Source organism: Macaca thibetana, chromosome 12 (assembly GCF_024542745.1).
Source record: "Macaca thibetana thibetana isolate TM-01 chromosome 12, ASM2454274v1, whole genome shotgun sequence".
NCBI classification, from domain to species: domain Eukaryota; kingdom Metazoa; phylum Chordata; class Mammalia; order Primates; family Cercopithecidae; genus Macaca; species Macaca thibetana.
Genome location: NC_065589.1, coordinates 11,026,259 through 11,051,400, shown reverse-complemented (window position 1 = coordinate 11,051,400; position 25,142 = coordinate 11,026,259). Strand labels below are relative to the sequence as shown.

At 51.8% G+C, this 25,142-nt stretch overlaps 2 protein-coding genes across 2 annotated transcripts in view; one reads left to right on the top strand and one right to left on the bottom strand.

Moving 5' to 3' along the window:
* Positions 1 to 25,142, bottom strand: part of NCL (nucleolin) — a 405,499-nt gene that overhangs the window by 126,444 nt on the left and 253,913 nt on the right. The window lies entirely within an intron of this gene.
* Positions 9,668 to 11,106, top strand: TEX44 (testis expressed 44). Its single transcript, XM_050751136.1, has one exon. It carries the CDS (start codon positions 9,724 to 9,726, stop codon positions 10,960 to 10,962), a length of 1,239 nt encoding a protein of 412 aa, XP_050607093.1. The 5' UTR covers positions 9,668 to 9,723; the 3' UTR covers positions 10,963 to 11,106.

The following is a 25,142-nucleotide window of genomic DNA, read 5'->3' as shown; positions in this document are numbered from 1 at the left end:
TGTGCCAGGAACCTAAGACAAAGACCAAATATATACTTTGTATTACACCACAGGTAAGGACTATTATTATATTCATTTTATGTTTAGGGGAACTGAGGCACAGAAATATTAAGTAACTTGCCTTACATTACACAGCTAGCTACAGCAAAGGCAGGATTCGAACCCAGACAGCCAGCTCCAAAGGCTACATGTTAGCCACAAAACTAGAATGCCTTGCTCTCTGGGACTCTGGGGAGTCATAGGGCATGGTCTTCCTCCACAGGGAACCCTCAGGGTTGCCCCCTTCAGAGGGCAAGGCAAACAGCCACACCATTGGGAGAAAGAGCATAATCAGTGCTATTCGAGGAAACCGCGATTCGTTGTGGGGGGAGTAGCTCTGATTTGTAGCCACTTTCAGTGGTGAAAATAATTCCACCAAAGCTGATGACACTGAACTCCAAGTTGGGCACAGAGGTGCACCATCGCCGGCTGCCAGCTGACTGCAACGCACACCACGCGCAGCTCTGTGGGGCTGGGGACTTTACTGGGTGTCCCCAGTAGGTCTGTGGTTCTGAGAGGGCAGCTGCTTCCACCGGCGTCCACGTGACAGGCAGAAGCTTCCTTCCACTGTCTTAGGCTTTCAGCCCTGCTCAGGGCCTGGACTGAGGACACAGCCTTGCCCCCCTCCCATTTGGTGGGCAGCACTTCGCCGGATTCTCGAAGTGGCCTGTCCCCTCTCAGTCAGCCCAGCCAGGGCCCTGCTAAATGCTCCACACACGGCAATCTGGATGGCACCCTGAGGCCACGGCTCCGTCTTCACAAGACACCCCTGTCTAAGTCCACCCTTCTGGAACATGGGGGTCTCCCATTCTTTTTAGCTCAGCTAGGTATTTAACCTACCTACTGTGGACCACATTTTATCCAGCATTTCTGTGTTTGAAGAGAGTGAGAGTGTGTGTGAGTGTGTGTGAGTGTGTGTGTGTGTGTGCATTGAGATAGCAGGCTTCCCACTCAGTCCACCATATTTCTTGGGGTGATTTAAATGTTTTATTTATATGTAGTAACTTTTTGCTTCTATGTGTCTTCTGATTTTTTTGTTTGTTTGTTTGAAACAGAGTCTCACTCTGTTGCCCATGCTGGAGTGCAGTGGTGCGATCTTGGCTCACTGCAAACTTTGCCTCCCGGGTTCAAGGCATTCTCCTGCCTCAGCCTCCAGAGTTGCTGGGATTACAGGCGCACGTCACCACACCAGCTAATTTTTATATTTTTAGTAGAGATGGGGTTTCGCCAGTTTGGCCAGGCTGGTTTTGAACTCCTGACCTCAAGTGATCCACCCGCCTCGGCCTCCCAAAGTGCTGGGATTACAGACGTGAGCCACCACACCCGGCCCTGTTTTGTGATTTTGTTAACAATAAACAATAATCAGAACCTCTTCTGGACCTTTTGCTCTATCTCCTGCCAGACTTTCCCTCAATGAACAGCCTTTCTTGCACATGTCTGTCATTATCATTTAGTGGAGTTTATGTTTCCAGCCCAGCATCCAGTTCACTGTTCACCTTCTTTTGGTAACAGCACCCCAGTTTTCCTCCTGGGAACAATTCCACTACCTTCCACAGGCCTTATGTTAGGGTGGGGCCGCACCACCCCCCAACAACCATGCCAGGAGTGGTCGCATGACTCAGGCCTGAGCAACCAGGATGCTGTAGAAATTGCTTCTGAGACACACCAGGAGCCCACAAGCCTGTCCTGAGATTTGCCGAAACCGCAGGAGACCAGCATCTCTTTGAACTGGCCTGAGCTTTTAGGAAGGATGCCTGGAGCGCTAGAAGCCTCCGCATGGAAGAAATCTCCCTGAAAATCTAGCCATCAATGACAAAGGGAGCCAAGAGAAGAGAAAGAACTGAATCCCTGACAGCATCATGAGCATCTGCTGCGTAGACCCTTTCCTCCAGGCTTTACAGGTTCCTGCGAGCCAAGAAATTTCTTGATTTTTGTTATTTTTAAAGAAGCCAATTTGATTTGGGTTTCTATAGCTTCCAGCTGAAAGAGTATGGGCAAATACACACAGTGTGCATAAAATAGTGCATCCCGCTTTTTAAAAGATCTTATTTTTTGAGACAAGTTCTCACCCTGTTTCCCAGGCTAGAGTGCATTGGTGCTATCCTAGCTCTCTGCAGCCTCAACCTCCCAGGTCAAGTGATCCTCCCGCCTCAGCCTCCTAAGTAGCTGGGACTATGGGTGCATGGCACCACACCTGGTCCTAATTTTTTTATTTTCATATTTTAATTTTATTTATGTATCTATTTATTTATCGACGCAGGATCCCACTCCGTTACCCAGGCTGGAGCGCATTGGCACAATCTCAGTTCACTGCAACCTCTACCTCCCAGGCTCAAGTGATCCTCCCTCCCACCTCAGCCTCCAGAGTAGCTGGGACCACAGGTGCACACCACCATGTCCGGATAATTTTGTTGTTGTTGTTGTTGGAGAGATGAGGTTTCTTCATGTTACCCAGGTTGGTCTCCTTCCACCCACCTTGGCCTCCCAAAGTGCTGGGACTGCAGGCATGAACCACCATATCTGGCCTTATTTTTTGAGATGGGGTCACACTCTGTTGCCTAGGCTGGAGTGCAGTGGTGCAATTACAGCTCAGTGTAGCCTCGAACGCCTGGACTCAAATAATCCTCCCGCCTTGGCCTCCCAAAGTGCTGGGACTACAAGTGTGAGCCACCATGCCCAACCTCCTGCTTTTTAAAGTAATATAACAATCTTTCTCCATGTTTCTGTGGAGGCTTTATACAGCCGCATAATATTCCATAAACTGAGTTTACCCTAAAATAAGAGTATTTAATTATTTAATTGGAGAGTCATTCTCCCCAAGAGAAAGGAGTTGAGTGCCAGGCACGGTGGCTCATGCTTGTAATCCCAGCCCTTTGGGAGGCTGACGCAGGTGGATCACTTGAGGTTAGGAGTTCAAGATCAGCCAACATGGCAAAACCCCGTCTCAACTAAAAATACAAAAATTAGCTGGGCGTGGTAGCAGGCACCTGTAATCCCAGCTACTTGGGGGGCTGAGGCAGGAGAATTGCTTGAACCTGGGAGGCGGAGGTTGCAGTGAGCCGAGATCATCCTACTGCACTCCAACCTGGATGACAGAGTGACACTCTGTCTTAAAAGAAAAAAAATGGGACAGAGAGAGAGAGAGAGAGAAAGGAATTGAAAAGAAAGCAAAGACAAATTATTTGAGATTAATTTCCTCTTATGAAAACTACATGATAAAGGTAGAGAACTCTTTTTACAAGATGATGCCAAAGGCAAAGAAGGAAGCTCTTGCCCCTCCTAAAACTGAAGCCAAAGCAAAGGCTTTGAAAGCCAAGAAGGCAGAACTGAAAGGTGTCCACAGCCACAAAAAAAAAAGATCTGCACATCACCCACCTTCCAGCGGCCCAAGACACTGCGACTCTGGAGGCGGCCCAAATATTCCCGGAAGAGCGTCCCCGGGAGAAACAAGCTTGACCACCGCATTATCCTCAAGTTTCTGCTGACCACTGAGTTGGTCACAAAGAAGACAGAGGACAACAACACACTGTGTTCATTGTGGATGTCAAAGGCAGCAAGCACCAGATCAAACAGGCTGTGAAGAAGCTCTATGACATTGATGTGGCCACGGCCAGCACCCTGAATAGGCCTGATGGAGAGAAGGCTTATGTTCAACTGGCTGCTGATTATGATGCTTTGAATGTTGCCAACAAAAATGAGATCATGTGGCTGGGTGCGGTGGCTCACACCTATAATCCCAGCACTTCGGGAGGCCAAGGAGAGTGGATCACCTGAGGTCAGGAGTTGGAGACCAGCCTGGCCAACATGGCGAACCCCTGTCTCCACTAAAAATACAAAAAAATTAGCCAGGTGTGGTGCTGTGCTCCTGTAGTTCCAGCTACGCGGGAGGCTAAAACAGAAGAATCGTTTGAACCCGGGAGGCACAGGTCGCCATGAGCTGAGATCGCACCACTGCTCTCCAGCATGGGCCATAGAGCGAAACTCTGTCTCAAAAAAAAAAAAAAAAAAAAAAGGCCAGGCGCAGTGGCTATGCCTGAAATCCCAACACTTTGGGAGGCCAAGGTGGGCGGATCGCCTGAAGTCAGGGGTTCGAGACCAACCTGACCAACATGGAGAAACCCCATCTCTACTAAAAATACAAAATTAGCTGGGCATGGTGGCACATGCCTTGTAATCCCAGCTACTCAGGAGGCTGAGGCAGGAGAATCACTTGAACTCGGGAGGAGGAGGTTGCGGTGAGCCAAGATTTCGCCATTGCACTCCAGTCTGGGCGAAAAGAGTCCATGAAACTCCATCTCAAAAAAAAACAAAAACGGGATCATCTAAACTGGGTCTGGCTGGCTAATTCTAAATATATATATATCTTTTCACCAGAAAAGAAAAAAAACTAAAAGTAGGAAAGTTTTGAACTAAGATGGAGAAAACTTTCATATATATTTTATTTTGTATTTTATTTATGTACAGAATATATCTGAAATATATATTGTCCACATACCAGAATAAATATCTTTTGTTCTATACTAATCTCATTTAATATTTCTTTACAAATAAATAATCCTTTATATTTTGTTTCCCAATTTTAATAAATCTCTCTGCCTTTGCCATCAGTGCCTCTTCATTCCACTGGAGTCTTCCTTGGCACAGATTTTCAAGCATATGGAAACTTTTTTTTTTTTTTGAGATGAAGTTTCACTCTGGCTAATTTTGTATTTTTAGTAAAGATGGGGTTTCTCCACTTTGGTCAGGCTGGTCTCAAACTCCCGACCTCAGGTGATCCACCCGCCTCGGCCTCCCAAAGTGCTAGGATTACAGGCATAAGCCACCGCACCCGGCCCAAGCATATGAAATGTAACAAGGGTCAACATAAAGTGCAACATGTAGAATCAAAAACTGAATTCCAAATACAGAGTTTGTCCTCGGTGCCTATAAAATGCATGATGGTTTTAGTGGGCCACATGAGGGGACATCAAAAACTTTCTAACTATTCTCAACACACACACACAAACACACACACAAAGAAAGAAAGAAAGAAAATGGCCAGGCGTGGTGGCTCATGCTTGTAATCCCAGCATTTTGGGAGGCCAAGGCAGGCAGATTGCTTGAGCCCAGAAGTTCAAGACCAGCCTGGGCAACATAGTGAGACTTCATCTCTACAAAATATTTAAAAATTAGCCAGCCATGATGCACACACCTGTAGTCCCAACTACTCAGGAGGCTGAGGTGGGAGGATCCCTTGAGACCAGGAGGTCAAGGCTGAAGTGAGCTATGATTGTACCACTGCACTCCAGCCTGGGCAACAGAGTAAGACCCTGTTGAAAGAAAAAAAAGAAAAAAGAGAGAAGGGGAAGAGGAAAGAAACAGAAAGAAAAGAAGAGAAGTGAAGGGAAGGGAAAGGAAGGGAAAGAAAAAAGAAAAGAAAGAGGGAGGGAGGCAGGGAGGAAGGAAGGAGGAAGGAAAGAAGGAAGGGAGGGAGGGAGGAAGGAAGGAAGGAAGAGGGGAAGGAGGGAGGGAGATGGAAATGATGTGAGGTGATGGATATGTTAATTAGCTTGATTGTAGTGATTATTTCACAGTCTAACGTACATCAAAACATTAAGTCAGCCAGGCACAGTGGCTCACGTCTGTAATCCTAGCACTTTGGGAGGCCGAGGCAGGTGGATCACAGATCAGGTGTTCAAGACCAGTCTGGCCAAGATGGTGAAACCCCGTCTCTAGTAAAAATACAAAAATTGGCCAGGCGCAGTGACAAGCACCTGTAATCTTGGCTACTTGGGAGGCTGAGACAGAAGAATCGCTTAAACCTGGAGGCCGGAGGTTGCAGTGAGCTGAGATCGTGCCACTGCACTCCAGCCTGGGTGACAGAGTGAGACTCCACCTCAAAAAAAAAATGAAGTCATATACCTTAAATATATAGGTTTTTATTCCCTGGGTAAAGATAGGGAGCAGGGAGAACTTTCTAACTAAAAGCAGGGAGCAGTGTGGGGTGTGGGGCTTTGGAGTCAGACGGATGCCACTGACCTTGCTATGTGCTTGGTTTCTCTAAGCCTCAGTTTCCTCATCTGAAAAATGGGGAAATAACCCCTGCCCAGCATCAGGCCTACTGGCACTCAGTGCCTTATGCTACTCTTGATTGTTTAGGACTGGGAAATATTCAAACACAGACCAACCACTTGACAGGGATCTTGTAACTGTTAGAATTGGATTAGGATTACGTGTAGCTGCATGTAATAGAAAACCAAAAATAATCATTTGGGCACATATAGTGTTATTTTCCCTCACATAAAGGAATTCGAGAGGTTGGCGATAGTCTGGTCTGGTGGCTGCCAGACAGCTCCAACCATGGGACCCAGGGTCCTTCCATCCTTGCTGGGTCCACCCTCTTAGTGTGTGCCTTCCACCCTCAAGATTACCAAGAGGGTTGCTGGACCAATCCTCTTGCTGGACCAAGAGGGTTGCTGTTGCTCCAGCCTTCACATTCCTGATAGGGAGAAGATCAAAAAGATGTTCAACACTTTGAAGGATTCTTTCTGAAGTTCCACTCAATACTTTCTGCTTACTTCTCAATGGCCAGAACATGGTCACATGTTCTTACCTACCTGCAAAGGAGGCTGGGAAGTGTGTTCTTTTAGCTAAGACATAGCGGTTCTCAATAAAATCAGAGTCCTGACACTAAGTGTCAAAAGACAAAATTACAACAAGTTTACTTTAAAGCTGTCAGTTGGCTTTGTGATTCTAGAATCAGGCAACACTTGATTTCCTAAAATAGAATAAGGGTTCCAATGAATCAAGCAGTAAAAGTTGGCTTTACAGACAGGAAGAGGGTGGAAAAAAGCAGAAACTAAAAAACAAAAACCAGGCTAGGTGCAGTGGCTCACACCTGTAATCCCAGCACTCTGGGAGGTGAGAGGTTCACTTGAGCCCAGGAGTTAGAAACCAAGTTGGGCAACATGGCGAAGCCCCATCTCTACAAAGAATTTTTAAAATAGCCGGACGTGTCGGCATGTACCTGTAGTCCCAGCTACTCAGGAGGCTGAGGTTGGAGGAGTGATTGAGCCCAGGAGTTCAAGACAGAAGAAAAAAAACAAAATAAAACAGAGGGAACTTCACTATCATGCCACTTGAAGATTGAAACTGGCCTGTTTCTGTAATGTCACCACTTTGGGAGGCTGAGGAGGGCAGATTCCTTGAGCCCAGGAATTCAGGACCAGCCTGGGCAACATGGTGAAATTCCATCTTTACAAAAAGTAAAAACAAAATTAACCAGGTGTGCTAGAGTGTGCCTGTATTCCCAGCTACTTGGGAGGCTGAAGTAAGAGAATTGTTTCAGCTCAGAGTTGCCATCACACACTGAACTCCAGCCAAGGCCACAGAGCAAGATGCTGTCTCAAAAAAATACCCGGCGAAATGGCTCACATCTGTAATCCCAGCACTTTGGGAGGCTGAGATGGGTGGATCACCTGAGGCCAGGAGTTCGAGCCCAGCCTGAGCTGAGGCATGAGAATAGCTTGAACCCGGGAGGCAGAGGTTGCAGTGAGCCGAGATTACGCCACTGCACTCCAACCTAGGCAACAGAGCAAGACTCTATCTCAAAAAAAGAAACTGGCCCATTTGGGAAACTGGCAATCATCTCTGTCTCCCGGTGATTTGGAACCTCAGTGTGAGTGACCCCATCTTGACGTTTAGTCCAGTCTGCTGGGGCCTGGTGCAGGAGCCTCATCCGAAGCAGTAGCCTCCTATAATTTCTATTTAGCAGTTGTCTGACACTAAGGAAGAAGGTCATCTGGGATGGGCAGCCATCATTCTCTCTAGGACTCCTTCACAAGCTACAGGCTGTACTCATTGGCCCCTCACACTCCAACAAGCCTGGGTTTGCCCTGTGACCTCTGAGGTGGCGGCAGAGTATCTGCGGTGAAAATAAACACTCAGTGAGCGAGGAGGCTGGTGTCAGAAGTGCAGCCAGCCTCAGAGGGTTAAGGTGGAGGCCGGCTGGGCTGAGTCAGTAAAAGGAGTCTGAAGGGAAGGCCTGATCCCAGAGCAGTGGAGGACGGAGGGAGCCAGCCAGGAGAGGCAGCAGGAGAGAGGACAAGGGCAGAGAGTTTCAGGGAGAGGAATTTTCCATACACGTATGACCATGCTGCTGATGGTACAGCTCAGCGCTGACAGCAGCTGTCACCTGCTGGTGTGGTGGAACCGGTTCTAATGGGAGGCTTCTGTCTGCATCAGCCAGCATCATTACCATGCCAGTCATTAGATATGTCTTTTTTCTTTTTTAAGGCACAGGATCTCGCTCCGTCACCTGGGCTGGGATGCAATGATGTGATCATAGCCCACTGTAGCCTTGAACTCTTGAGCTCAAGAAATCCTCCTCCTGGGTCTCAGCCTTCCCGGTAGCTGGGACTACAGGTATGCACCACCATGCCCAGCTAATTTTTGTTTTATTTTTTGTACAGACAGGGTCATACTACTTTGCCCAGGCTGGTCTTGAACTCCGGGGCTCAAGCAATCCTCCCACCTTGGCCTTCCAAAGTTCTGGGTTACAGGTATGAGCCACCATACCCAGCCCCTCATTGAACATTTTTAATATGCCTCCTGGGTAAGAGAGAGTGCTGGAAAGCTTAGTATTGAAGCCAGACAGGGTTCAAATCCCAGATTCAGCTCTTATTAGTAGTGTGGCTTTGAGTAAGTCACTTATTCTCTGTGAGGCTCAGCGTGCCTGTGTGTAAACTGGTATACTAGTAGAACGGTACCTACCCAGAGTTGACGGATGATGGGAAGGATGCTACGCGCCTTTTCCTGCCCATAAGCTGTCACTAAATGCTAACCGATAACCCCTGGAGAAGCACACACACAACAGACTGAGTCTTCCTCTCCAACCATCTTCCTAATATAGGTTTTTTTTTTTTTTTTTGAGATGGAGTTTCGCCCTTGTTGCCCAGGCTGGAGTGCAATGGTGCGACCTCGGCTCACCACAACCTCTGCTTCCCGGGTTCAAGCGATTCTCCTGCCTCAGCTTCCCAAGTAGCTGGGATTACAGGCACACACAACCACGCCCAGCTAATTTTGTATTGTTAGTAGAGACGGGGTTTCTCCATGTGGTCAGGCTAGTCTGGAACTCCTGACCTCAGATGATCCGCCCGCCTCAGACTCCCAAAGTGCCGTTATTACAGCGTGAGCCACCGTGCCTAGCTAAGCACAAGTAGGTGTATCGAACTCCTGACCTCAGGTGATTCCCCGACCTCAGCCTCCCAGAGTGCTGGGATTACAGGAGTGAGCCACCATGCCCAGCCTAAATTGGGGTCTTGAGACACCAGTATAGACAGAGAGGTGCCGGGAGGGGTCCCTTATAAACACTGTTCTAAATCAACATCTGCATCCCTTCTCATTTGTCAAAGTCACAACTCTCACTCCTGTGGCCCTGTGGCTGTACTTGCCCCTGTACACAAGCCTCCAGCCCTTTCCAGAACATTTGTCATTTTTTCCCTATGTACCGGCAAAGTTGGCAACACACTGTCCCGTAGACTTAGCCCACCTGGAAGGCTGCTCCAGAAGCTCAAGACCCTTGCTCTACGGGTACCTGTGACATCACCAGTGGCCACAGTCCCTTGTGACCTCACCACTTGGACAACTCAGCCCAGCTGGGTTGCAGCCACTCCCTCCAACTGCCACAAATAGCAAAGGGCATAGATGACCCCAGGAGAGCCCTCGGGAGAGGCCGGCTCCACCAGCAGCCCCACACATGGCACTCCCGGGTCCCCCCTGGGCAGCGTGGCTGACAGCGTGTCTAAGGACAGCCCAGCAGGAGGGCCCCAAGGTCAGGTCCCACTCACAACAGATGTCTTGGCGGTGAGCAGCTCTGCCGCATCCACCGACCAGCAGGATGTAGATCAGGCCTCCCTCAAGACGGCCACCCCCGAGGCCATGTCAACATCTGGAGACAAAGACAAGGGTGCAGTTGTTCCAGAACATGGCCAGAAGACACCTGGAAAAATCACACCTCTGCTTCCCAGCCAAAACCCAAGTCCCCTGCAAACATCTATGAGCCTTGAGAATCCAACGTGGGACAGGCAGGTTCAAGACACAAGGACAAGTCAGAGTCTAGTGGTTTTCCCAAGTCACCTCCTGGGTAAGGACAAGACGTCACAAATGGCGAGTGTTCCTGAGAGAGAGCCGGAGTCAGCCCCCTTGGCCCCCAGTGCTGAGCCACAGTTCACCCAGCACACGGAGGCTCAGCCCGTCGGGAGTGATGCTGACCACGTCACCGCAGGTGTCAATGGCCAGCATGGCCCTCAGGCTGCCAGCACCACCAAGGCTGCTGAGGAGAAAGCTGAGCATCCAAAGGCCCCATACCCTGAAGCTGAAGCTTTGCCATCTGATGAGTCCCCAGTGGCAATGGGGGCAAATGTGGTGGATGGCTTAGGAGACCTGCAGGCTTGGTTCTTCCCTCCACCTCCAGTAGGCAGTGTGTCCCCGTCACCTGGCCCCCATGAGGTGGCCCCGGGGAGGAGGCCCCTGGACCTCAGCCTGTACATGGCCAGTGAGGAGAATGGCTACATGTGCTCCATGACCAGTCTGCTGGGCAGGGGCGAGGGCTCCATCAGCTCCCTGGCAGACATCCTGGTGTGGTCCGAGACCACCATGGGCATGGCCATAGCCACAGGCTTCCTGGACTCCGGCCACAGCACCGTGGCAGATCTGCTGCACAGCTCGGGGCCCAGATTGCGCTCGGTCCCCAGCCTGCTGGGAAGCGTCAGCTCAGCCTTCTCCTCCGGGCTGATGTCAGGGACTGGCTCAGCCCTGCGCACCCTCACCCATGTGCTGGAGACAGTGGAGCAGAGGACGGTGGAGGGCATCCGCTCGGCCGTGCGCTACCTGACCAGCCACCTCACCCCACGCCGGTTCCAGGCTGACCCCAACTATGATTAGATCCCTGCACAGGGACCCCCGAAGCCCTGGCTCAGTGACCTCCAGAGATCCCTGGGACCCTCACACCCTGCTCCCTTGCCCATTCTTGCTCTGGACAGTTCCCCCAGCCCATGCAATAAATCACCAGCGAGCGTTTATTTCTAAGCACCAGCCTCCTCCCTTGGGATGCAGTGAGCAACAAAACAGTGACAGGACAGGAGGGCTCAGGGTGTGGTGGAAACAATGTCTCCTGAGGGTTTCTCAGGCTGTCCCATTCAGGGGCTGGGGGCAAATGTGCAGACACAGAAGAGCCTGGGCAGAGCTGGGGGCAGTGTGGTAGGGGGTATCTCAGACCTGCAAAAACCCATCCCCACTGAACCTCCACCCAGGTAAGCTCTGAGGAGCCTTCCCTGGGGCCTAGGCTGGCCCAGCAGGCTCAGGCTGAGAGGCACAAGAGGCTGTACCATTGACAGTGCTGAGTCAAGCCATGTGGGTTCAAACCCCAGCGCCAGCACTTGCCCTGGGCGAATCACGTCACTCTCAGCCTACTTAGCTGTAGAAAGGAGAGAATAAATCCATACCGTGACGCTGTTATAAGACAGAAGGGAAGCGATGCAGGCCATAATGCATGGTGTCTGGCACTTGATAAGCCCACACATGGTGGCTGCCATTATCATTATCCTCCGATGAGCTGGGGGTGCAGGGGGAGCAGGAGTCTAAGCAAACCGACTGTCCCGGTTTGCCTCGGACTAAGGGGGTTTCTGGGTTGTAGGACTTTCATATTTAAAACTGGAAAACCCCAGGAAAACTAGGATGAGTTGCTCACCTTAGATCCAGGTCTCTTTACATGGTGGTTACTCTTGTCTGTGAAGATATGCATCTGGGAAAGCATTAGCAAGGCCCAGCCTTGAGTGCAGCGATGGCGCAGCCATCTGCTTCGGAAGCCGTTAGCCCACCCTCTGGCTAGACCCTGTGCAGCACCCGGTGGTGTGACCTGGTGAGTGATGCCCCAGCTGGATGTCCGCTCCGGCCCCACCCTTAGCCGAGTGCCCTCAGCAGCTCTCACCAGTACGCTTTCATGTGCGGCCCTGGCCACGGATGGTTCACTCGTCCTTCCTGGTTCCCAGCAGAGTCTCCAAATGGGAGCCCTGGGGCCACAGCCAGCCGACTGATGGGTTGTTTGACCTACATAGTGCTTCTCCAATTGTAAACTAATCGCTAGCATTTAAAAAATAGATCTTACAGCCGGGTGGAGTGGCTCATATCTGCACTTTGGGAGGCCGAAGTGGGTGGATCACTTGAGCTCAGGAGTTCGAGACCAGCCTGGCCAATGTGGTGAAACCTGGTCTCTACTAAAAATACAAAAAAATTAACTGGACATAGTGGTGCAGGCCTGTAATCCCAACTACTCAGGAGGCTGAGGCAGGAGAATTGCTTGAACCTGGGAGGCAGAGGTTGCAGTGAACCAAGATCACACCACTGCACTCCAGCCTGGGTGACAAGAGCAAGACTCCATCTCAAAAAAAAAAAGATTTTGCGTTAAAATCTGGATTTCTGCTTCTCTGGGAAAATCTAGGGCCCTCATTTCTTCAGGACCCCAGGCAGCAAAACTGCCTGCTTTAGGGTGTATGTGCTCACTGTCCACCACAGCACACCTGGCATGCATCAGGGACCCATGTCACCAGCCCCACCCCGCGCTGCAGAAGGCTCACATGAGGAAGGGTGATGCCAGGCCCCAAGGTAGATACAAAGATGAGCCCGGTGTGCATACCTGCTTCCTCCAGGAGCTGCCACTTTCTTTTTTTTTTTTTTGGATGCAGTCTCGCTCTGTCACCCAGGCTGGAGTGCAGTGGGACACCATCTCGGCTCACTGCAGCCTACATCTCCCAGGTTCAAGCAATTCTTCTGCCTCAGCCTCCTGAGTAGCTGGGATTACAGGTGCCCAGTACCATGCCCAGCTAAGGTTTTGTATTTTTTAGCAGAGATGGGGTTTCCCCATATTGGCCAGGCTGGTCTTGAACTCTTAACCTCAGGTGATCCGCCCACCTTCGTCTCTCAAAGTGCTGGGATTATGGGCATGAGCCACCTTGCCCGGCCCAGGAGCTGCCACTTTCTGTAGGTGCAACGGGAACTGTCCCCACGTCATGAAAGCAACTAATTCAGAGGAGTGAGATTGTAGATTTAGATCCCAGTAATCAGGGGATTCTCAAAGAACCAATTAAACCAGTCCCTAAAAGAGAGAAGGAGGATGCCTCCTAGACAGACGTAATAAGAACAAAAGCCGAGGCAGGCATGGTGGGGGTGCTGGGGGGTGGTTGTGAGCAACTAGGGCCCACTGCAGAGGGCAATCTAGTTGCCAGGGTGACCTCAAAATGTGCTCATTCATGCTTTCTTTCTTTTTTTTTTTTTTTTTTTTTGAGATGTATTCTCACTCTGTCACCCAGGCTGGAGTGCAATCTCGGCTCACTGCAATCTCTGCCTCCTGGTTCAAGTGATTCTCCTGCCTCAGCCTCCCAAGTAGCTGGGATTACAGGCATGCACCACCATGCCCGGCTAATTTTTGTATTTTAGGAGAGACGGGGTTTTGCCATGTTGGCAAGGCTGGTCTCATACCCCTGACCTCAGGTGATCTGCCCGCCTCAGACTCCCAAAGTGCTGGGATTACAGGCATGAGCCACCATGCCCGGTCTCACTCATGCTTTCAATAAAAAAATTTTTTTTTTAGATGGAGTCTTGCTCTGTCACCCAGGCTGGAATGCAGTGGCGCAATCTCGACTCGCTGCAACCTCCGCCTCCTGGGTTCAAGCAATTCTCCTGTCTCAGCCTCCTGAGTAGCTGGGATTACAGGCACGCACCACCATGCACAGCTAATTTTTGTATTTTTAGTACAGTTGGGGTTTCACCATGTTGGCCACACTGGTCTCGAACTCCTGACCTCAGGCAATCCTCCCTCCTTAGTCTCCCAAAATGCTGGGATTACAGGCGTGAGCCACCGTGCCCGGCCTCAACAAACATTTTTTGAACATCCACTATGTACCAGGCACTGCTGGACCCTGAGACCACAAGGGTGAACCAGCCATCAGACGGAACAGAAACCTAACTCAAACCAGATTAAGCAAAGAGATGAGTCAACCAGCACAACGGCCGGGTGTGGGCTGGGCCGGGCCAGGGCCAGGGCTCACCCTGGTCCCCAGGGCTCTGCCGTTCCGACTCGGCTCCCCAGGGCTGGCCCCCTCCGTGGTCAGGAGGCTCAGTCACCTTCCGAGAAAAGAGAAGCTTGTTCCCACTGGCTCTGGCAGGAGAATCGGGGGAGGACGCTGCCGGGCCTGGCTTGGTGCCTGTGCCCTCCCCTGAACCAATCACTGAGGCCACAGGAATGAAATCTCTCATCACCTGGCCTGGGGCCAGGGTCAGACCAGAATTGGGGCCTTCCCAGGGGAAAGGATGCTGGGCCCACAGCCAGCAGAGTGGTAGCAAGTATGTCCTTTGGGTCCAGCTGTCTTGAATCCTGACTCTCCTTCCCACAAACTGTGTCACCTTCAACTTCCCGTGCTCAGTTTTCTCACCTACAAAGTGATAATAGTACCTTCCCACAGGACTGTTGTGAGGATTAAATGAGTTAATGTGTCAAGTGCCTAGAACAGTGCCTGGCACGTAGTCGAGTGCTATGTGGTCACAGTCGTCCTGATGATTACTGCAGACGGGCCTGCGCAGCTGTGTGCCAGGGCATTCATGACTTCATTACAAGGGGAGTGAACATGTGGATGCGGCAGCTGCACACTGGCAGTTACCTGAGCTGAGTCTTTGCTGTTGGAGAGAGAAGGGCAAAGGCCTGGCAGCATGGCGATGGTGCCACCCTTGTGCAGAAGGGTGATGGGGGTGGGGGCTGCTCTATGAAGAGATAGTCCAGACCTGTGGCACTCAGGCTGGCAGGGAGGGGTGGCAAAGCAAAGGGAAAGGAGACATCGCAGGTGACCAGCTGGATTGAGGGGCCAGGAAAATAACCATCATGATTCCTGGGTGGCTTGAGCCTGGGCAGTTAGGAGACTTGAGGTGTCCCTGACAGATGGTGGGACATGAGGAAAGGGTTAGTGGAGGCTGGTGGGAAAGGACTAGATCATGTGTTTGTTTTTTTGTTTGCTTTTGTTGTTTTTTTGTTTGTTTGTTTGTTTTATTATTATTATTATTTTTTGAGATGGAGTCTCGCTCTGTCGCCCAGGCTGGAGTGCAGTGGCGCGATCTTGGCTCACTGCAAGCTCCGCCTCCTGGGTTCACGCCATTCTCCTGCCTCAGCCTCCTGGGTAGCTGGGACTACAGACGCCCGCCACCGCGCCCAGCTAATTTTTTGTATTTTTAGTAGAGGCGGGGTTTCACCATGGTCTTGATCTCCTGACCTTGTGATCCGCCCACCTCGGCCTCCCAAAGTGCTGGGATTACAGGCGTGAGCCACCGCTCCCGGCCTTGTTTTTGTTTTTACAATTTTTTCTCGCTACGTTGCCCAGGCTGGTCTCAAACTCCTGGGCTCAAGCAATCCTCCTGCCTTGGCCTCCCAAAGTGCTGGGTTACAGGCATGAGCCACTGTCCCAGCCATGTTTGCTTTTAGAAATGTTGAGTTTCAGCCAGGCACGGTGCTGTAATCCCAGCACTTTGGGAGGCTGAGGACAGTGGATCACCTGAGATCAGGAGTTTGAGACCAGCCTGGCCAACATGGTGAAACCCTGTCTCTATCAAAAATACAAAAAAATTAGCCAGGTGTGGTGGTGGGAACCTGTAATCCCAGCTACTCGGGAGGCTGAGGCAGGAGAATCGCTTGAACCCGGGAAGCGGATGTTGCAGTGAGCCAAGATCGCGCCATTGCACTCCAGCCTGGACAACAACAGTGAAACTCCATCTCAAAAGAAAAAGTGGCAAGCGGCCGGGCGCGGTGGCTCAAGCCTGTAATCCCAGCACTTTGGGAGGCCGAGACGGGCGGATCACGAGGTCAGGAGATCGAGACCATCCTGGCTAACACGGTGAAACTCCGTCTCTACTAAAAAAAAATACAAAAAAAAAACTAGCCGGGCGAAGTGGCGGGCGCCTGTGGTCCCAGCTACTCGGGAGGCTGAGGCAGGAGAATGGCGTGAACCCGGGAGGCGGAGCTTGCAGTGAGCTGAGATCCGGCCACTGCACTCCAGCCTGGGCGACAGAGCCAGACTCAGTCTCAAAAAAAAAAAAAAAAAGAAAAAAAGAAAAAGAAAAAGTGGCAAGCTAGCACACTTTTTCCCATCAAAGTGTTTATGAGGGGCTCGTATTGACACCTAGAGGTCACTGCTACTCAACAAGGACATAGCTCATGCCCAGAACAGGGAAAAGTTATGAAGTCCCACTGGAACCACACAGCTCTGCCTTGCATTGCATTCTGCAGGGCCAAGTTCCCAGTCCCCCAGGGGGCTGTGACAGCCACGCCACATTGGTTGCTTTGAGTCTCCAGGGCCCCACCCCGGCCGACTCACTCTGTGCTGCCTTGAAACCCACTCAGTCCAGTGTCTGCTGGATGGACCCTCCCTGCTAGCTCTTCTTGATCCTCCCCTCCTTGCTGTGGGGTAAACAGTTGTGTTGGCAAACCCACCTGGCAACACATGGGGACCCCCAGGGATCCAAGTACTATCATACCTGGGGAGGCTGTCAGGGCTGCATGCTCAGGGCCGGGGTGTCCAGTACAGAAAGAAAGGGTACGCTCCAGCTCAGGATGGATGGCTGAGGGAGACATTGTAGAGTGAGAAAGAAAAAGCCCAGAGACAAGAGAAGAAGAGGAAGCAGTTCCCAAAATAAAACACAGGAGCAGTCGGCAAGCGGGGTGACCTGGCCCATCAAGGGGACCTGGGCTTGAAGGCATGGGGATCACCCCCAAAATATGCCACTTTGGCATAAGGATTATTTGAGCTGAAGGCAATTGAGAAAAAGCAGACAGGATGAGCTTTCTGCCCTTTCCCTTTCTGCCTGAAAAACAGGGTGTATATTTCCTTGTGAAGCCCCCTCACCTTGCCCATACCAGGAAGGGGAGAATGGCCTTATCACTGGAGAGAGATGGAACCGAGAAGCATCTACACAGACAAGCCTTATTAAATAGCCCTATCTACCATAGTGTCCCCCATATGTTTACCTTCCCACAGCTTACCACCCTTAAAAAGTCCAGAAACCACTTTCCTTTGCCTTATCACTTCTCTACAAATTTATCGTCCTTTGTTAGTATGGTATAAAGCCATCAAGTCTGCTTGGGTTTCTCTTCTACGAAGCACCACCACCTCCCCCATGCCAGGTAACACTTTTAAGGAGTCACGCTGAACCTATCCTGGTTTAGGGGTCCACTCGATTTGAAAAACAAAAATAAAACTTTTAACATCAAATAAAACGTGTATGTCTTTTCTCTGTTTGTTTTTGTTTGTTTGTTTTTGTTTCTGTCGTTTTGAGACAGAGTCTCACTCTGTTGCCCAGTCTGGAGTGCAATGGCACAATCTCGGTTCACTGCAACCTCCGCCTCCCAAGTTCAAGCAAGTCTCCTGCCTCACCCTCCCAAGTAGCTGGGATTCCAGGCATGTACCACTATACCTGGCTAATTTTTGTATTTTTAATAGAGATGGAGTTTCACCATGTCTGGCAGGCTGGTCTTGAACTTCTGACGTCAAGTGATTGGCCTGCCTTGGCCTCCCAAAGTGCTGGGATTCCAGGCATGAGCCACTGCACCCAGTCCTTTTCTCCTGTTAATCTGTCATTTGTCCAATTATTTTGCAGACCCAGCTACTGAACCTAAGAGGGTAGGGAATGCTTTTTCCTCCCCTACAAAGGCCCCATGTGGTCCACTGCATCCAACGGATGAAAACTGAATAAGGGGGGAGCACTATTAACTATTGAGGAGAAGCAGTTACCAGAGACAGAAGGAGGGGATAAAGAATGAGCAGTAGAATAAAAAGATGGCTGTGTGTAGGGTCCTCTTCTGTGTTGAGAAGTGAGGTATAACAAAGCCACAAATTCATCCCTACAAAGCCTGGCATTTCCTCACTCAACGTATCAGGGAGCCTGGTTCTCGGCGCCTTCTGTTTATAGGTTAGGGTTAACGTCTGACAACAATCAGCATTTCTCTAGGATCAATAGCCATCTTTTTGGTGTGTTCTGCCAGGAGATATTGGCCAAGTAAGCTGAGGTCTGCACCGGCCAATAGGCATGGAGGCTGGACCAGGAGCCAGCAGGGCAGGCACAATGTCCTAACACCTGAGCCCAGTAGGGGATGGACTAAGGGGAGGGCACCAACAAGTCCTGGCAGACATCAGAAGGGTGTCTACCAGGCCGACCCGGCCTACCCGGCCTCCACCCCAAGGTTGGACTGTCCTGACCCCCTCAAAGAAGGCCTTGCTCCTCCAGCCTCTGGGAGTACTGTCATTGGATAGCCTTCAGCCTCAGCTTCTGCAGAGAGCACCTCACCCAAGGTGGTGAGGTCCTGGGTGGCCCAATCCCCACACTGGTCTGTGCAGGGGTCTGAGGTCTGACTATCCTGACCCAGCTTGGGATAACTGCAGCTCCAGAGCTCCCGCGGGGCTGGCTGGGCTGTTGTTGAGCCTGCACTACAGGATCGACCTCTCCCTTTCCCACTGTCTTCATTCTGCTCCTCTTCACAGGGCGTGATCCCAAATAGACATCCTGTGCACCAAACCCTGGCTCAGGGCCTGCGTTCTGGGGAAACCAAGATATTACCATAGGCTGCTAATTTCTCCCATCTGAGATGTGCTGCGGTGGGGATGAGGGGGGGAATTCAAAACATAGAAAAACTTCAAAGATTTTTTTTTTTATATCTCTCTTTTTTAAAAGTTAAAAATTTGGGGCAACTTTGAGAATGGTAAAGAAACCAAATCTTTGTCAGTGTTTGTACTTGCTTTGTAAGGATAATTTTTTTTTTTTAATTTTGTCAACACATCTCTGCTGGCAGGAATGTAGGACAATATTTCTGTTTAGTCTGTGGGCCCGTAGCTAATGGGTTAAAATTTCTATGCGACTGTCGTCCAGGTTATAGGTTTGGCTGGGTGAGGTATAGCTTCTATCAGGGAAAAGAGTGTCTCCAAAACAAAGGGATCACACATAGGACACTCCCCCAAGGAGGATGTGATAAAGTGTAGAGGTAAATGAAGTACTTAAGTACGTATTTAACTATTGAAATGAAAGACCTCCCCCTGGCTAAGAGGTAGCCCTATATCCTAGACTGACTTGATCTTGAGCTTCCAGAGCCCCTAAGGACACGGACTGCGCCCTCTGCTGGAGGGAAGGCACCACCAGCCCACACTATGGGGGCCCAAGGGTGCCGTGGCTCAACCTGTAAACTCAGCACTTTGAGGCCAAGGTAGGAAGATGGTTTGAGCCCAAGAGTTCGAGACCAGCCTGGGCAACATAGCAGGACACCATCTCTACAAAACTAAAAAAAAAAAAAAGAAAGAAAAGCCAGGTGTGGCAGCACATGCCTGTAATCCTAGCTACTCAAGAGGCTGAGATGGGAGGATCACTTGGGCCCAGGAGGTTGAGGCTATAGTGAGAAATGATCATGTAACTACACTCCAGCCTGGGTGACAGAGCGAGACCCTGTCTCAAAATAACAATAATAATAATAATAATAAAGTAAAACATAATTTTTAAACATTTTTTAAAGAAAGGGGAAAAAAGGACACAAGGACAGAGGGGCATAGACCCTCCAACTGAAGTGACTGCCAGAGCTGAACAGCACAGCAACGTAACAGTGCTCCAAGACTCAGACCTCAGAAAGCCCAGAGTCCTCCAGGAAGGACCCAGACACAGAGCAAAGGTCTTCATGGGTAGAGTCTGACTGAGGGGTCTCAGGGCAGGCAGGGCCCACTGACCCTGTGCCTAGAAGCACGCTGCCCCACCCTGTGGAGTCCTGCACAAGTGGACTCTGTGGCCCTTAGTGTCTCCAAACCTGTTTCCTCATCTGCAAAGTGGTTCTTCCATTTACCTCACAGAGATGCTGTGGTCAATAATGCCTTTTTTTTTTTTTTTTTTTTTTTGAGACAGAGTCTCATTCTGTCGCCCAGGCTGAAGTGCAGTGGTGCCATCTCGGCTCACTGCAACCTCCACCTCCCAGGTTCGAGCAATTCTCCCACCTCAGCCTCCCGAGTAGCTGGGATTACAGGCACCGGCCATCATGCCCAGCTGATTTTTGTATTTTTGTAGAGATGGGGTTTCACCATGTTGGCCAGGCTGGTCTTGAACTCCTGACCTCAGGTGATCCGCCTGCCTCGGCCTCCCAAAGTGTTGGGATTACAGGCGTGAGCCACTGAGCCAGGCAATAATGCATATTTTTCAAAAACAGCATTTAGGCCGGGCGCGGTGGCTCAAGCCTGTAATCCCAGCACTTTGGGAGGCCGAGACGGGCGGATCACGAGGTCAGGAGATCGAGACCATCCTGGCTAACACAGTGAAACCCTGTCTATACTAAAAAAAAAATACAAAAAAACTAGCCGGGCGAGGTGGCGAGCGCCTGTAGTCCCAGCTACTCGGGAGGCTGAGGCAGGAGAATGGCGTAAACCCAGGAGGCGGAGCTTGCAGTGAGCAGAGGTCCGGCCACCGCACTCCAGCCTGGGTGACAGAGCGAGACTCCGTCTCAAAAAAAAAAAAAAAAAAAACAGCATTTAACAGTGGGCATGTGACAAATGTCAGTTTTCCTTTACTGGGATTTTCCACATGATCTGTGTATTGGTGAGGAACCTCTTAATTGAAAGTGACAGAAACCCAGCATGTAGTAGCTTAGGCGCAAACCGGATTAATGGGCTAGGTCAGGAAGGGCTAAGAGGAACTGGCTGTGAGGATGCTGGGTAGGAACTCAGTGCTGCCAGTACTCTGTTCCCATCACTTGTGTCCTCCACCTCCCATGGAGCTTCTTTCTCTCCACCAGGATTCTGCTCCTTGCAGGGACAGTGGCTCCTGGAGACTCCAGGCCCACAGGCTAGTCCTTGAAAAACCAGAGAGGAAAAGTCTCGGTTTCCCTTGTTGGATCTGATCAATCCTAGGAGGAAGGACCCTGGTTGGCCCAGCCTGGACCCTGTCAGAGCAGGCTGCTCCCAGAAAGGGGAAGCAGGGACCCAAAGCAGCCTGTCGCCTGTGGCTCCCCTAAGTCCCCCACTGCAAGAGGCACTGTCCTAACCCCCATCCCTCCTATATCTGAAGATTCTCCAGCAGATAATTGTTGCCTTTCCCAGAAAAATAGGCCAGGACTCCAGATGGGGTCCGATGTTCGCCTAAGGCCACACAGCCCACTCCTAGGTTCTGGGACCGGGGTGTACACACCCACGACACACAAACTTGCCTGTGTATGCCCTGCACACAACCAGAACCTTCCTTTAAACACATGCTTTGGAAAGAGCAAGGCACTCAGATCTTTCAATATTCAACCCCCCAACCCCACGGATTATATTCCTTTGCATCTCTGAATTTTAAATGTTAATCAATGAGGAAATAGAATTCACCTAAAATTCTGCTTTGGCTACTCACCTCCTGTATTTTATTAGTACTTTTCAAAATACAGTCTTCGGGGAGGAAAAACACCTCCCACCAATGGGCTCACCACACTGAACTTGAACAAGGTACGCAGGGTCCTTCAGTAAGAGATGGTTGGGATGACCCCAGCAGCAGATGGGTAAGTCGAGGCACAGCAGGGCAGGGGCATGGTGGCCGATTGCCGGTGGCCCCTGCGCAGGTTATGAGCCTTGTGTCCTGTTGTGGGTTCTGGCTTCAGCACTTTATATTCTGCTGCGGTGGGAACAGCCTAAGAACAGGGCCCGCCCAGAAACTTGGAGGTGGTCAGTGCAGATCCCTCTGGCCCCAAAGCCCTCACCCAGGGGTGGCCTGGCCTGGCCTGACTGCCCCCAACCCCAGGCAACGGTGGAGGAGAGGGATGTCACACAGCGCAAACGCCAGGGGGAGCACAGGAGTGGGGAGGGCAACCAGGGATGAAGCAGAGTGGAGTGCGCAGGCCTCGCGTCTCCTCCCCCAGGGCAGGTGGCCAAGCTCAGAGATTTCCTGGGTGATTAGGGGGAGGGGCGCGAAAACGCCCCTTGCTGCCACCTGCTTCTTGTTGCCAGAGCAGGAACCCAGGTTGGGGCTTGGGGAGCAAATGAGGCTGGGACAGAGCACGGGGCAGTCAGATGGGGTGAGGCGAACAAAGGCCTCTCTCTGCGAGAGAAATCCCGACTGGCTGCGGGGCGCACTCAGGCCACAATGGGGCTTTCTCCGGCCACAGGCGGCCCGGCCAGCCCGAGGGCAAGGCAGGGCGTCTGCGCTGCCGCGGGCCAGGCGACACCGCTTCCGCGAGAGAAGAGCAGCTCCCGTGCCGGGGCCGGAGCCGGGGCCGGGGCCGGGGCCGGGGCCGGGGCCGGGGCTCCGAGGCGGGACCAAGGGCGCGGACGGCCGGCAGGGCCGGTGAGATAAGCCGAGCACCCCCAGCCCCAGCCCCCAGCCCAGCCCCGCCCGGCCCAACCGGCCCTGCCCCGCCGTCTCCATGGCTACCGTGACCTCAGCGCCTGGGCGGGGAGGGAGAGGCTGAGCCGGTTGCTACGCGACGGCCCAGTGACGTCAGGCAATTGAGTTTGGTTCCCAAGGCAACTGGCCGGGCAGCTGGGCCGGGAACTATTTGTGTCTGTCCCCAGAGGGGCTGCGGAGCCTCCAGGGTCTGGCGCAGCTGAGGAAATGCACTCCTGGCCCGGGGCAGGCGGGGGCCGGGACACAGAGGCCCTTTCAGCCCCGGGAGGCCGCGGGCCCGGGCGGGGCGGGGCGGCACCCTGCAGGAGGACGCCCGGCCTTCTCCCTACTTCTGCCTGGGAGGCCCCTGGCCCGCCGGGCTTTGTCCTATTTATAAACGTGCTCCTGAGTAAACTCCCTGAAGAAAGGGGCCTCTGTGCGCAGCAGCCCGGCCCACAGCGCCGCCCTCGGCGCACAGTAGGCGCTCAGCACGGCCTTCTCATGGGACTGAGGACAAGCACCAATCCTTGGGAGCTGCCAGGTGCCTCTAGCACCCAGAACCCCTGACATCGAGCGCCTGGACACCTGTTCGCGGCGCCCTGTGAGCTGATGGGCTACATAACCTCTGGGCCGCAATGCTAGAATAAAACGCGTGGCCACTTGTTCCAAAACGATGGAGGGACGGTGTGGGAAACAGGCCCCAGCCCTGTCGACTGAGGGTGAATGCACGAGTGAAAGTGACAATACAAGGGTAAACTGAGGCAGGCGGCATCAGCCATAGAGGAGAGAGGATAAGGTTCCAACCTGGGGCGTAAGAGGAACAAGATGCGACAGGAGCAGAAGGACCATTAGGTGTGCAAAGATAAAGCAGAGACCTAAATTTGGGTCTGAGAGCTAGCCCAGGCCTGCCAGTGGCAGTGGCTCAAGACGTGGGGCGCAGGGACTGGGTCTCAGACCCAGTGATGCCATCCACCCAGGCTTCTCCCAGGCTCCTCCCCTGGGCACTCTGTCACTACAGGGTGACATCCAGGCCCCTCACGATCTGTCTCCAGGGAGCCACCACCTCCCCCAGCCCAACAGGCCAAGCACTGACATCCAAACCAACTCCCTGCCCGGAAGGCAGGGCATGCTTTGTCTGTCTGGCCCAGGGAGGCATCTGCCCATCCGTGTAAACCGCAGCGTCGCTCCTCAACAGTCAGCGACTGCCTTCTGACAGCCTGACCAGAGGCTCTGCGTGCGGGAGGCTTCTGGTATCTCTGAAAGAGCGGCTCCAGCCTGGCTTCCAGGGCAGGGACTCTCCACTGCCAGATCTGCAGACTCTCCACTACCAGAGCGCCTACTGCAGTTGGGAAAAGCCTCAGATCTATGTCCTCTCCTCTCTGGGTGGAGCAGGCACCATGATCCCTGTTTCATGCACAAGGACATTGATGCTCAGGGACTACAGGACTCGTCCAAGGATGCATCCGAGCCCACGTCCCACCTAGGTTCCCCAGTCTCTCCCAGACAATCCCTCAGAAAACAGTCCTCGGCCCCAGGAACCAGAGCTGCTGACCAGGCCCAGCTACGTAATTTGTGGAGCCCAGTGCAAATTGAAAATTTGAGGCCCTTTGTTAAAAAATTAAGAGGAGGCTGGGCACAGTGGCTCACATCTGTAATCCCAGCACTTTGGGAGGCCAAGGCAGGCAGATCACTTGAGTCCTGGAGTTCAAGACCAGCCTGGCCAACGTGTCGAAAGCCTGTCTCTACTAAAAATACAAAAATTACCAAGGCATGGTGGCTGGTGCTTGTAATCCCAGCTACTTGGGAGGCTGAGGCAGGGAGAATTGCATGAACCCAGGTGGCAGAAGATGCAGTGAGTTGAGATTGTGCCACTGCACTCCAGCCTGGGCGACAGAAGGAGACTCTGTCAAAAAAAAAAAAAAATTATGAAGAGGCTGGGTGTAGTGGCTTATCCCAGCACTTTGGGAGGCCAAGGCGGACGGATCACCTGAGGTCAGGAGTTGGAGACCAGCCTGGCCAACATGGTGAAATCCAGTCTCTACTAAAAATACAAAAATTAGCCAAGTGTGGTGGTGCATGCCTGTAATACCAGCTACTTGGGAGGCTGAGGCAGGAGAATCGCTTTAACCCTAGACGCGGAGGTTGCAGTGAGCCAACATCATGCCACTGCACTCCAGCCTGGGCGACTGAGTGAGACTCTATCTCAAAAAAAAAAAAAAAAGAAGAAGAAGGATTTCAAGACAATGTCAAGAGACCATCAAACTAAGGATGGGACCCATGTGACTGCACAGGTCATACGCTCATGAAGCTGGCCAGGATGGCAAGTCCAGGACGCCAAGCCAGCCTCCTTCCTGGGTACCGTCCACCTCTTCCCTTGCTCAAGGTCCATCTAGTGGCCAGTTCCTGGGATTTCTCTGACCCGCCACTCCACACAGGCTGGACATCCAGGGCGTCCTCAGAGAGGTCCACTAGATATTAAGGGACACTGCCCAGTACTTTCCCATCAAAGACCAAGACCACAACACTTCCGGAAACGCTTCCAGAAATGCTCAATCCTGCCAGCACTGGAAGTTTGCCTGCCTATTTTCAGCTGAAGAACATTTGCTCTTGAAGAAAATGTAGCAGGGCCGTCTACCTAAGGTGAAACGTACCAACTGCCAGATGAAAATCTGACACTGATCAACATTAAAACAATATATAAGAACAAA